We start from the raw sequence: 13978 nt of genomic DNA, 5'->3' as shown, positions 1-13978 counted from the left end.
GGCAGAGACCGTTAGGGGGAATGTTGGCTTCAGGAACTGGCTTATAGATTTATAGATCAAAAACTATGTGAACTTCACCTGAATCTTGGTAAGCAATTTTTTGAAGTTAAGACTACTACCTTGGCTAAACGCCACATGATTTATCTATCTGTTTTTCACAGTTAAGTACCTGTAAATCTGTGCTTTGTTCCTTAAAAACCTCCTTGTCAGTTCATTCATTTGCCAGAATAAGGACAACCCATCAATTGTTCTGGTGCTTCAGCATATGATGTTGTAACTCCTGCCCTGAAAAAAAAAAGTCCCAGAGCTGTGCTTCCCTCCACCCCCAGTTCCTGCTCCATTACACTCAGCTAGGGACTGAGTCTAGAATGATGAGTGAGATTCTGTCAGAATCAACACCCTCATCTGTGACACTGACACAACAGAAGAGATATATGCTTCTATGCTTCAGAGACTTTTACCCTGAAAGATGTTGACAAGAGTCTATGCTACACACAAACACCAAATTATACATTACAAATTAACTTCAGCATACCCAAATTCTACAAGATTCAGCTGAAATCCAATTGAAAGTACCAACCAAATCTACATGCTGGGTTAAATATACCAATTTTACACCATTCTGCATCCAAACTACTCATAATTCCTTAGATGTTCACCTTTACAATCAACACATGCCTTGTGTCATAACCTATCAGCATGATGAAATGAAAACGCCAAGTATCACAGCAGTGTTTAGGTTCTGGATGAGTAGGTTTGATTAAATGGCTGATTGGGTTTTTCAGGTGACACCAATATAAAATGAGGAAACAAAGAAAAACTACCACCAAAGACTTTATGCTTCCATTTAGGAAAGCTATTGCTGACATGCCAATTCAAGTACATGCAATTCTATCACATGTAATCAAGAATGAGAAAGGAGAATGCTTTGCCCTGTTTGTTCACTAGGCCAAACCAGATCATTTATATATGATTCTCACCCCAAGCCTAACTGAAATCCCTAGTGATTTAAATCAGAATTCCAAGTTAGTGATTAGGATATGGTTATTTGTGTCGAAAAGAGCTTTGTATTTTTATTTTAGTCCTTTCACAACAATTCTCTGCAATGGGGCAGAACTGTGTGGATATGAAAGAGGAAGACTATAGCCTGGTTTTGCAGCAATCAAATACAATTTGTAATCACTGGTTTTAAATTTGAATTTGCCTAGCTGGTGATGTTATTTCTCTCAGAAGTTATTCTACAGTGCAGAAAGTAAAACACGATTCTGCACAAGTGCTATACAACAAGCATTATGAGTCAGTTTAGAATGATTAGTAAAATGGCACCTCCCCACCCAAGCATTCTCCAAAGATGCAAATAATTGCTGACTTCATTCTGAATCAAGCTAAGGAAGTTCACCCAACACTAATGCATACCTGAATTCACTTTAGCATTTCAAGATGAACCTCATCAATGCTGAAAATCTAAAATATAATGGAAAGTATACTCTTTATTCCTCTTGTCAAGAGGCAGATCAAGACATTTTGCTGCCTCAGACAGAGCAGGAAACGTCACCCCCCAACTACCCAGTCAAGGTACAAAATACGCAAGTTATTTTGGTACCTGAGGCAATAAACTCCCACAAGCACCTTCACCTTCGCCTATGAAGCTCACAGCTCTGGGTTGCTCTGTGATACTGGATGTTGATACAATATCTCTTCTTTCACCGCTGCCACCATTCGATCCTATTTCTTCTTCAGCCTTGGTTACTCTGCCTCCCCCCTGGTCTGTGCCCCCCAGCTGAGGAATCAGGCTTTAAGTAAACCAAGAAAATATTTATTGATAATACTGAGTAACAAGATTACTTACAGATTTCATTGACAAGCATATGGTTTCATATATGTTTCTCTTATGTTCCTAATTCCTACTATTTGCCTCAGAACTCCCAATCCAATATCTCAACAGCCACCTCTTGCTCTCCACATCAACCTCCCTGTCCACAACCACCCTGTCCAACCCCCACTACGACTCAACTGTCATCCTCTCATTTATACCTTCAGCCATTCAAACACACAGCCAATCATCATCCAGCATTCTACAGCCCATGTACTTCCACTTCTCACTCACTCCACTTACCATATTTCCTATAATAAACCTGCACTTACCATATTTACATTACATTCACATACAGGAACATCACAGGGACATCCAAAGAAGGACTTCAGATAAAGACCAAAGGGTCCAGATAGGTTCATATTGGAAGAGGCACTCCATCGTTAATAACAACGAATTATATCTGAATGTTTTTCCCTGCAAATATAAACTAAATACAATGTACCAAAAATAATACACAAAGCCATTCAGAATACAAATTAAAGAAGGGGAGGGGCCATTAGCAGTATTACGATAATTTTATGAAGAATATACAGATTATCATCACCAATTTTCATAAAGTTATTAAACACTTAGTATATTTAGTGGCAAATAAAGCTCCCTCAGCCCTTTCCCCACATATGTTGTGAATATAAACCACATACATCATGAATATGACCTATCCACAGATATCCATGTTTTAGAACATCTAAGTGTGATTATCATGGAGTTTTATACATGGAGCTCTCTTGAAAAGTGTTCAGAAACTGGTGTAGAACATGGCAGCCACATTGTTGACCCAGGCTGGCTGTTATGATCATATTACCCTAAAACTGAAACCCTTGGCTCACAGTTTGTACCTAGGCACAATTTTAAGTTCTGGATTAACTTTAAAGCCCTAAACCAGAGGTGTCTAACTTGTGACCCTCCAAATGTTGTTGACTACAGTTCCCATCATTCCTGACCATAGATCGTGCTGGCTAGGACTGATGGGAATTATAGTCCAACCACATCTGGAAGACCACAAGTTAGTTCCCCCTACCCTAAATGGTAGATATTTTATTTTTAATTATTTTATGATGTTTTATTTATACTTTGTTAACCATCCTGGATTCTAATAGGGGAAGAAAGGTTATATATACATGGGGAGGGTTTGGGTTTCTTTAGAAAATTACTCTGGTTTTATAGGCCAGCCCCTATAATGAATCAAATTCTCCATTATCATTTCATCCCAAAAACTAGGATGTAGGATTGAGTTTCAGGGCCCAATACACAATGATAAAACCATACAACCACTTCAGAATGCACAGCGTACCCATTTGACCATATCAAGTACTGTCACAAGGCATTTAATAAAATTCAGAGCAGGTTTATCAAGTGAGTCAGGGAACAGCTAAACTAAGGGAATGCTACTGTTCTACACCATACCAAACTGGCGTTCAGGATCAGTGCTGTCATTAGGCAGAATGTGGCAACTGCCTCCAGCAGAAGATGCTGAGAGGCAGAGAGCAGACAGCTGTGTGTGCCATGCAGCCTGCCCTGCATTCCCTAAGCCACCCTCCCACCCTCAGTGAAAGATACTGTCCCTTTTCCAGTGTTTTAACTAAGATTCAGCTGCTAGTCTGGTCAGCTTTTGTATCTGGAATGGAGGAGGGACACCATCTTGCCCTTCACTTCAGGCAGCAAAATGTCTTTGACCACCCCTGCCAGTATAATCATCACTTGATAAGCCTAATTTTCAAGTTGTAGAGACAGACTTTATTTACACATTCGCATAACTCTTAGATTTTGGTTTTGTTTTGTTTTGCTTGTCTCACAGAATTCAATTTACTATACTATCATACTTTGGAATGCAGAATAGAATTCACAGTATAAATAAAACTATCACAGTAAAATCTAGCAAATGTCAAACAAGCAAAATTGAATGTTAAAAAACTTATTTTACATCCTGCATATTGTACCTAGACTCATTTCATTGGTTTATTGTACAGAAGTTGATTCGATGAAGATTGAAGATAAGAAACTCTGAGAGTAAAGACATTGTTACAACCCACATTTGTGGTGGAGGTAACTGCACATGGACTAATAAAATACCTCTTGATATTGCCACCCACTTTCATTCCCTATTATATTGGTCCAGCAATCAATCATTAGAGGCCACAGATACTCATAATTAGATTAGAAAATCAAACATCATTTTGTGTCTGCTTGCATAATTATTTCAGCATTTTAATATTCTTTTAATGATCCCTAATGATGTAATACAAAATAATGGAATTTTTTTCACAGCTACATAATCATTAACAAAACAGATTAACCATAACTAGTACTTTCATAAAATATCCAGAACTGCAAGCTAAAATGCCAAACCCGTGTTTTCATCATCTTGACTTTGCGATTATATATTCCCCAATATACACACATTCCACAAGATAAATGCCACATGTGCAATGGAAAACTTGAGGATAACATAAGTACAACAATTAGTAGCATGCTTTAGGAATCATGTAAAAAATATACAGGTTGAAATCTTAAACATACTAAGAAGTAACGGAGCAATGCAAACCCCCAATCTGCCACACTAGAAGGGGTTTGAATGGATCATAGGTGTCCCTCTGCTCAGCCCTGCCTGGCTCCACCAGCAGGGAAACTCTGCTAGCAAGTAGTGCTCTATTGTACCTGCTCAAAAGGTGAGCAGAACCTATCCTAGCAGAAACATCCCAAATGAGGCATGGTAGGCTGGCACATTATCCACCAGATCCTCTGGAAACTGAGCTGTGGTCCCTTACTGTCGGAAATCCAAAAGAAAAAGTAACTCACTGCCTTGGACCATTTTTGGTTACAGATATGATCCCACCACCATCTCACTCTTGTAAAAGTAGTGCACCTTTCTGCAGGACTTCTTAACTGATTAGCAAACTGTGTGCACCTACCACTTTGCAAAAATGGTGCCAGCTTACTTACCAAGGCACACACACACAACTTCCCACACACCTCATACACACACCTCATACATATGTAATGGCAGTACACATGTCAGGACTATAAAATGTGGTGGCGTGACTTCTCACTGGGGCAGGGTATTGCCAACATGCTATCCCGCTGCTGAAAAAATTACATTGGCTACCCACTAGCTACCAGGCCAAGTTCAAGGTTCTAGTGGAGGTCCGTTCCACACAATATAGGAAGTGGATGTTTAGTGTTGTGGCATGTACCCTTTGAAACTCCCTCAGGCATCATCTCAGTTATCTTTCTGGTGCCTATTGAAGACCTTCCTCTTTCAACAAGCCTTTTAAGTAGAGACCTTTGCCAGTCTATGTCTCTTTTTAATATGTTTTTAAAGATGCTTTGCTTTAATATGTTTTTAAAGATGCTTTGCTTTAATATGTTTTTAAAGATGCTTTGCTTTAATATGTTTTAAAGTCTTTTGTTTTCAAGATGTTGTAAAGTGCTTTTAGCATTTTGTTTGCCGCCCTGGGCTCCTTCTGGGAAGAATTGCCTGATATAAACTTATTTAATAAATAATTCACAAATAAGCAAAAAACCTTGCGGTTTAAGAATGTACCTATAGCCAATAGATATTTCAGAGGCACATGTTACCAAATTCTTCCAAGCTACACAGCAAGTGGATTGGACTGTGAAAGACCAACCCAAATTGTGGTTGCATTTTGACAAATTTGTAGGGCAGTACAATATCTCAGAGAGGAGTTCAGGTCTCCTGCTCCCCTGGTGCATTCACTATAGCTGCCCAATTTCTCTGCTTTTTAAAGTTGATAGAAATATTTGTTGGCTATAGGTACATTCTTAAACCGCAAGGTTTTTTGCCTATTTGTGAATTTCCCTGCTTTTTAGTCTGGGAGGTAAGAAATGGGATCCTGTGTAAGTTCGTCATTTGCATGCTTATTGAGTTCAGTGGGATTTACTCCCCTGCAATCATGCTTAGGATAGGTGAAATTGACCACAGGGGATGGGGAGGGGAGGAGGTGGAGGGTAGGTTTGATCATTTGCATGTTTATTGAGTTCAGTGGGATTTACTCCCATGCAATCATGCTTAGGATAAGTAAAACTGAGGAGGGAAGCCTGGAGTGGGCAGGGGAGAAGGAAGAAGGAAGAGGGGAGGAGAGGAAGAAGGAAGAGGGGAGGAGAAGGAGGGGAAAGGTAGGTCTGATCATTTGCATGCTTATTGAGTTCAATGGAATTTACTCCTGTGCAATCATGGCTAGGATAGGTAAAACTGACCATAGGAGAGGAGGAGGGTAGAGGGAAGGAAGAAGGCAGAGAAGGGAGCAGAAGGAGTGGGAGGGGGAAGGAGGGGATTGGAAGGGGAGGAAGAGGGGTGAAGGAATGGGGAGGGAAGGGGCAAAAGGGAGGTTATGGGAAGGAGGAGGGGAGGCAGGCAGGTTTGATAATTTGCATACTTATTAGTCCAATGGGATTTACTCCCATGCAATCATGCTTGAAAATGAAATGGACTGCCTTCAAGTCGAACCTGACTTATGGTGACTCTATGAATAGGGTTTTTATGGTAAGCGGTATTCAGAGGGGGTTTACCATTGCCTTCCTCTGAGGCTGAGAGGCAGTGACTGGCCCAAGGTCACCCAGTGAGCTTCATGGCTGTGTGGGGATTTGAAACCTGGTCTCCCAGGTCAAAGTCCTAGGATAGGTAAAACTGACCTTGGGGGGGAGGAGGGGGAGGGCGGAGAGGAGGGGGAGGGTGGAGGGGAGGGGAAGGAGGGGATTGGACAGTGATGGAGGGGAAGGGAGGTGTGAAGGAAGGGAGAGGGAAGGGGCAAGAGGGAGGGGATAGGAGGGAGGAGGAGGGGAGGGCAGGTTTTATCATTTGCATGCTTTTTTAGTTCAATGGGATTTACTCCTCTGCAATCATGCTTAGGATAGGTGAAACTGACCTGGGGAAGGGGAGGGGGCAAAGGAGGAGGGCAGGAAGGGGAGGTGGCAAAGGAGGAGGGCAGGAAGGGGAGGGGAGGAGATTGGGTGGGTGGGCACTGGGTGGAGGGGAAGCCCCCTTCCTTTCCAAAAGGAAAACATTGGGTACTGTATCATTTTTTTTCAGGGTTTCCCCCACCTTTTTATTCTACAGCAGGCACATGTAGCCTCCCACCCAAATTTAAACCAAAGCTGTCTCTGGCCACATCCACACCAGACTGTTATTTCACTTTAGGCAGTCATGGCTTCTCCCAAAGAATCCTGGGAAGTGTAGTTAGTGAAGGGTGTTGAAAGTTGCTAGGAGATGCCCTGTTCCCCTCACAGAGCTTCAATCAGAGTGGCTGACTGTTAAACCACTCTGGCCACTGGAGCTCTGCCAGGGAATAGGAGTCTCTTCTCAGCACTCTTCACAATTTACACTTCCCAGAATTCTCTGGGGGAAGCCATGACTGTCTCATGTGAAATCAAAGTCTGCTGTGGGTGTGGCCCCCTGATTAGGCAATCCCAGCAGCTGGGAGTCTGGCTTTTAGAATACTCACAGTTGGTTCTTACTGAGCATGCCCAACATTACTGAGTTGAAGCCAAAATGTCTTAAATTAATTAAAAATTAGCCTGGCATCACTGCAGAGGATGAAGGTCAGACTATGGGGAAAGGTCAGTGATAGGATTACAGGTACTCTGTGAACATGGCTGATTTTTAATGAATTTCAACAGATTATAAGAACTCTGACAGAAAAAAAGTCCAAAAGGGGTCTGGTTTTTCTCCCTCTCTTTTTATACTTTGAGCTCTCAATTCTCTCTGACTGTTTTGTGAATCACCATTAAAATTTAGAGGGTTGTTAAGCAAGCGTTTCTGAGTTCAGGACTATAAGTTTTGTAAGGTTTTGTTTTGAAATGAGCTATGGGAAGGATCAGAATGGCATGGGGGTATTTTCAATTTAACATTGTGGAATGCGAAAAATCCATGCTGACTATATAATAAATAAATAAATAAATAATTTTAATATGGAGGTCATGCATAACTTCATACATTTTTATCAGCTGTAACAAAGGAGAGGAAAGCAGGAGGCCACTGTCACCAAATGCTGTGGGCAGATGGTGGCTAGTCTTCAGCTTTCAGGGGTGGAGAGATGTTGGGTCATTTATTTATTGAACTATTCATTTATTTAAACTTCTAAAAAATATTCTTTTTTTCCTCTAAACCACGTAGGACCTCTTCCCTCTTGTTCTCATGCAAAACTGATGGAAATAGACCCTTTTCCTTTCTCCACTTTCCTATCTCTACCCTGCAATAGCTGCCTTGCAAAAGCCACGCCTGCAAGTGAGCTGCTCTTTTTGGTATTTGCATGGCATTTATTTTGGGTTGGTATTTTAATACTTTGGGTTGTGATTTTCCTTCTTCTGTTCATCTTTTTCTTCTGTCTCTATCCCATCAGTCCCCTGAAACGCTAACAGATAAGGATGGGGAGAAATTCGATTCAGTTCGCATTTAGAGCCGAATTTATCAAATTAGCACTTTCTGAAGTAATATGAGAACCAAAACACAGCCATCCTTCAAAATTCTCACTTACCCAAATTTTGCGATACAATTCTTCAATCAATAAAGGGACAAAAAAGCTCAGTGCAGATACATTCCTTCAAGTTTTGCCTGCTAGTGTGGATCGCAAATGGCAGAAAATATCCATGAGGGGAAAATGAAATGTGAGGAACCTAATGTGCCAATCTCACACAGAGAAAAATCAGATCTGAAGAACATATTTATTTATTTATTTATTTTATTTATTAATTAAATTTCTATACCACCCCATAGCCGAAGCTCTCTGGGTGGTTTACAACAGATATTTGCTCTCTCTCTCTCTCTCTCTCTCTCTCTCTCTCTCTCTCACACACACACACACACACACACACACACACACTCTAACACATGCACCCTTCGATGACACCACTTCCAGTGGGAAAGGCATACCCCCTTCCAGAAGGATTCTCAATCATTACTTCCTATGGCAATAAATTGCCTGTTCTTGGCCATCTACTTTACATAACAAAGCTGGAAATGTTACGTAACAAAGCACTCTCATTTTACAACCAGATCCACATGGTTGGAAGAGAGTGGTGCTTGAGAGACCATGCAGACTAACCCCCGCAAACAAAACTTAAAGATTAAAACTTCATATTATTGTAACTCTCATGACTAATAGCTGTTGATAGACCTGTCCTCTGTGAATTTGATTTAATCCTTTAAAAAACCATCTAAGTCACTGGCAATCACATCTTATGTTAGTGAATACTGTGAGGTAATTACACATTGTGTGAAGATGCACCCTATGAGTCTACTGCCAACCATCTTACTAGGTAATCCTCCCTCTATTGCAAGAGGGGGGTAAGATATCTCTAAACACAGTGTATAAGAAAACAATTCAGAACCATTACATTATTGGGTTTGGATTTTTATCTCTCCCATTAGAGGATGGATTTTAGCATTCAAGCAAATTAAAATTTAACTCAGATTAACAGAAGAGTTGAATTCTGTGCACATACTTGATATCAGCAAAGGCAGTCATCTGCAGCTTCAGCTTGCCCGCAACTTCCTTTATTAACTCCAAACCTTTTTCCCCATTCAGAGGGCTGTTGAAACAGAGCAAGAAAACACAGCATTACAAAAATGGAACTCATCAATACTTGAGAGGCTAAAAGTCCCAAAAGAGTTATCACCTTGGCCGGTTAGGCAGTCTGAAAACCAACACTTACTGTATTCCTGTCACATAGCAATTGTGATATCGAGGGAAATGGGATCAGGTGCTTCCTCGGGCATGATGAATCACCTGAATTTTCCAGCAATAAGACAAACAATAAGGTGTAAATGGAATTGTTAGGAAGTGTAATGGGCCCAATGATGCAGGGACCAGTTCATCTTTTTCCTCAATAAAAAAATGTAACGCAGTTAAAAAAGAAAAGAAAGAAAAAGTGGGGGGAGGAAAAGAGCAAGATGAGGATGGAAACAAACAATGAAAGTCAAATTACAGGGCTTTATAAAATGGACATGGGATGGATTTTTTTCAAATTCATTAGCTTCTAAAATGAATTCTTGCCCAGCAAAAGGAGACAAAATATTATACATTCAAGAACAAACAACGGAGCTAACTATGCTGTCCTGCAGAGGATGACTGATGGAATGAAGTTAATTTGCCTGTGTATCTATGGTGCTCAAAGAATGTTGTCTTCAAACCTACTAGCTTTCCTCGATACCACACTTTTTAATATTTTTAATTGGAAAATGTGACTGCAGTACTTTGCCACCAACTTTCAGAAACAGATTTAGCCACAAATCAAGCGTATAAAATTCTAGGTTTCATCAATGTCAACAGAGATACCTCAGTGGATGCTGAAAAGTCAATGGGACTGTTGACATTAACCAGTTTATGCTCAACCAGTAGCAATATATACCAGATAATGGCAGCATTCACAAATTTTGTCTGGAACTGTCAATATTCACCATTTTTTTTAACATTCACTCACACATATGTTACATCCCTATATCTGCTTATTTATTTATTTATTTATTTATTTCATTAAACCTATAGACTGCCCCATAGCTGAAGTTCTCTGGGCGGTTCACAAGACAAGAAATAGCAAAGTACAAGACATGTATCAATATAAAACATATAAAAAGTTAAAAATTATTAAAAATTAAAACAATGTCAGCGTATACTATACATAATTAATTAAAAAGCCTGGGTGAAAAGAAAAGTTTTGACCTGGCACCGAAAAGATATTAACAATGGCGCCAGGCATATTTCTGTTGATGTTTGCGGATGTTTGCGTGATCAGTGCAGCTTACACTTGAGATTGAGACAGTCAAGAAACTCCAGAGGCAAGAGATAGTTTAAGAGTCCTTTTACTTGGACATTAAGGCATGCATGCTTACAAAGCAGTTTCACTTTCCTCCTAGCAAGAAACACTCAGTAACAGAACTCCACAGAAAGCTGCTGCTTCTCCTTGAGCAAAACCCCCACAGACATCAAACCCCCACAGAAGGCTGGCAAGGCTTCTCCAGCCTTTATCTCTGGTTGCCTTGGCACCAGCAGGTGTTGGCCTTGACGGGCCGTGCCAAGGCTATGCAAGGATCTTCATGTAACTTAACCCCTGCCAATGCTCCTCCTTGCTCCAGGCTTTCAGGCTTGATGGAAAATAACCAGAGGTAGTATTGCCTATGGGTCAACAATTTCCTCTGGGAGATCGTTCCACAGTTCGGGGGCCACCACAGAAAAGGCCCTTTTCCGCGTTGCCATTCCCTATGAGTAGGAACTCGGAGGAGTGTCTTTGATGATGAACGTAGTTGCACAGGCAGGTTCATAACGGGGGAGGCGTTCCAACAGGTATTGTGGTCCTATGCCGTGTAAGGCTTTATAGGTCAAAACCAGCACTTTGAACCGGGCCCGGAAACAAATAGGCAGCCAGTGCAAGCGGGCCAGAGTGGGTGTTATATGGTTGGACCGTCTGGTCCCCGTTAACAATCTGGCCGCTGCATTCTGCACAAGCTGCAGTTTCCGAACCGTCTTCAGAGGCAGCCCCACGTAGAGCACATTGCAGTAATCTAATTTCGAGGTTACCAGTGCATGAACTACTGAAGCAAGGTTCTCTCTGTCCAGATAGGGGCGCAGCTGGGCCACCAGCCGAAGCTGGCAGAAAGCACTCCGTGCCACAGAGGCTATCTGAGCCTCAAGTGACAGGGATGGGTCTAAAAGAACTCCCAAGCTATGAACCCGTTCCTTCAGGGGGAGTGCAACCCCATCCAGAACAGGTCGAAAATCCCCCATCCCGTCAGGAGAACCACCCACCAGCAGCATATCAGTCTTATCTGGATTAAGTCTCAGTTTGTTAGCTCTCATCCAGTCTATTGTCGCAGCTAGACATCGGTTCAGCACGCCGACAGGCTCACCTGAAGAAGATGAAAAGGAGAAATAGAGCTGCGTGTCATCAGCATACTGATGGCAGCGCACTCCAAAACTCCTGATGACCGCACCCAATGGCTTCATATAGATATTAAAAAGCATGGGGGACAGAACTGACCCCTGTGGGACTCCATATTGGAGGTCCCAGGGTGCCGAGCAATGCTCCCCAAGCACTACCCTCTGGAGACGACCCACCAAATAGGAGCGGAACCACTGCCACCCAGTACTGCCCACTCCCATATCAGTGAGTCATCCCAGAAGGATACCATGGTCGATGGTATCAAAAGCCGCTGAGAGGTCAAGGAGAATCAGCAGGGTCGCACTCCCCCTGTCTGCCTCCCGACAAAGGTCATCATACAGGGCGACCAAGGCTGTCTCCGTGCCGAACCCAGGTCTAAAACCCGACTGAAATGGATCCAGATAATCGGTGTCATCCAAGAGTGTCTGGAGCTGGTTGGCAACCACTCGTTCTAGGACCTTGCCCAGGAATGGAACATTAGCTACCGGCCTATAGTTGTTAAAGTTTTCCGGGTCCAGGGACGTTTTCTTCAGGAGTGGTCTCACTATCGCCTCTTTCAGGAGGCCAGGGACCACTCCCTCCTGCAGTGAAGCATTAATCACTGCCCTGGCCCAACCGGCTGTTCCATTCCTGCTAGCTTTTATTAGCCAAGAAGGGCAAGGATCCAATTTAGAAGTAGTCGCACGCACCAGTCCAAGCACCTTGTCAACGTCCTCAAGCTGTACCAACTGAAACACATCCAAAGAATTAGGACAAGACTGCGCGCTGGACACCTCATTCGATTCAACTGCTGCAACATTGGAGTCTAAGTCCTGGCGGATGCAAGAGATTTTGTCCTGGAAGTGCCTAGCAAATTCATTGCAACGTGCCTGTGATGACTCCACGACATCCGTAGGGCCGGAATGTAATAGCCCTCGGACAATTTTAAATAGCTCAGCTGGACGTACACCTATTTTCCAATGCCAGAAGGGCTATATTACAATGTAGTATACTTAAAAAAAAAAAGAATTAAGCTCAAAGAAAGCTTCTTTGTGTGAGTTTTCCAGATTCAATAATATGGCCTTCACAACATTAACATAAAGTAGTCCTCAGGAAAGTAAAACTCTATAACCTCTCCATCCAATTATGGTATCAGACATCAGAGTAAACTACTTCAAAATTCAGTGTAGTGGTATCAAGAGTTATTTCAAAATTTCATAATAAATTGAAATAAAAAGCCATAAATAAAAAAATAGCACTTTTAGTTGTCACTCAAGTAAATAACCCATAGGGAGATTTGAAGTCAAAATAAAAAGGCACCCCCTCCCCAGCCCATTCACATTCTAATTTTTAATCACTGCAATGCAAAACATCATCACCAACTTATTATTACCAGCAATGTGGATTTTAAATTAGCAGTATGGTACACAAGTAGCTTATCAGGCTGAAGAGTACTGCTCTTAACATTTACTTTAAAGCACCTTTAACATATACAGTACAGGGAATTACTGTTTATATAACAGAATCTTTCATTTGGATCCTAGCTATGAGAGTAATATTCTTGATTCCTTCCAAATCTCATACATCCCCCTCCAAAAAAAAGAACTCAAGGAACACTCTGTCACATATGCAGGTGGCATCTTCCCCAGGCTAGTATTTAAATAATATGGTTTTTCCAGACGTGTAATACAATGATGTTTCTGTGTTGTTGTTTTTAAGTTATTTGACTATTTCCACAGGGGGGAAAATGCTGTACCTGGGTTATTCATTAAAAAGCCACCCTTGAGTTTCAAGACTAGGTAGTGTGTAGAACTCTTGATTCTTCACAAGTCACCATGAAAGCAGGCTGTCACAGTGACTCAGGGGCTTGTGTGTTAATTAGATCCTTCAGTCCTGAGGACAGTGGTTCAAATGTGTGGGAGATGATAGGTGTCAGGAATTGGAGTGGGCTTTTTTTTTTTAACACTGCAATATTATTTTCACCCAGAGGTGCAAGAAAAGTCATACAATATGTTGCTGGTATTTTCTTGCTATCATTTGTACACATAAAACTATAATATTTCTGCAGGCTACAAAATAAAAAGTGAATGTCAAAGTGAGTTGCAAAAGCAACAGTACTAAGGCTGATCAGAGCATTTTGGTGCTAATATCCAACAGCGTTACAAACACTCTCAGGAACGTGAGAGGGAGAAATGAACATAATATTGTCATTTCACTAGCCTTAATTACATT

At 41.5% G+C, this 13978-nt stretch overlaps 1 protein-coding gene across 1 annotated transcript in view; it reads right to left on the bottom strand.

Annotated features, from left to right (window-relative positions):
* The window catches only part of PTPRN2 (protein tyrosine phosphatase receptor type N2), a 1065701-nt gene that overhangs the window by 612523 nt on the left and 439200 nt on the right, over window positions 1-13978 (bottom strand). The window contains exon 10 of the mRNA XM_061585692.1: window positions 9335-9421. Coding sequence (XP_061441676.1) covers window positions 9335-9421 — 87 coding nt within the window. The remainder of the gene's footprint in view (window positions 1-9334; window positions 9422-13978) is intronic.

The sequence above is a fragment of the Rhineura floridana genome, chromosome 10, assembly GCF_030035675.1.
Source record: "Rhineura floridana isolate rRhiFlo1 chromosome 10, rRhiFlo1.hap2, whole genome shotgun sequence".
NCBI classification, from domain to species: Eukaryota; Metazoa; Chordata; class Lepidosauria; order Squamata; family Rhineuridae; genus Rhineura; species Rhineura floridana.
The sequence above is the reverse complement of the archived record's forward strand: the minus strand, read 5'-3'. Positions and strand labels throughout refer to the sequence as shown.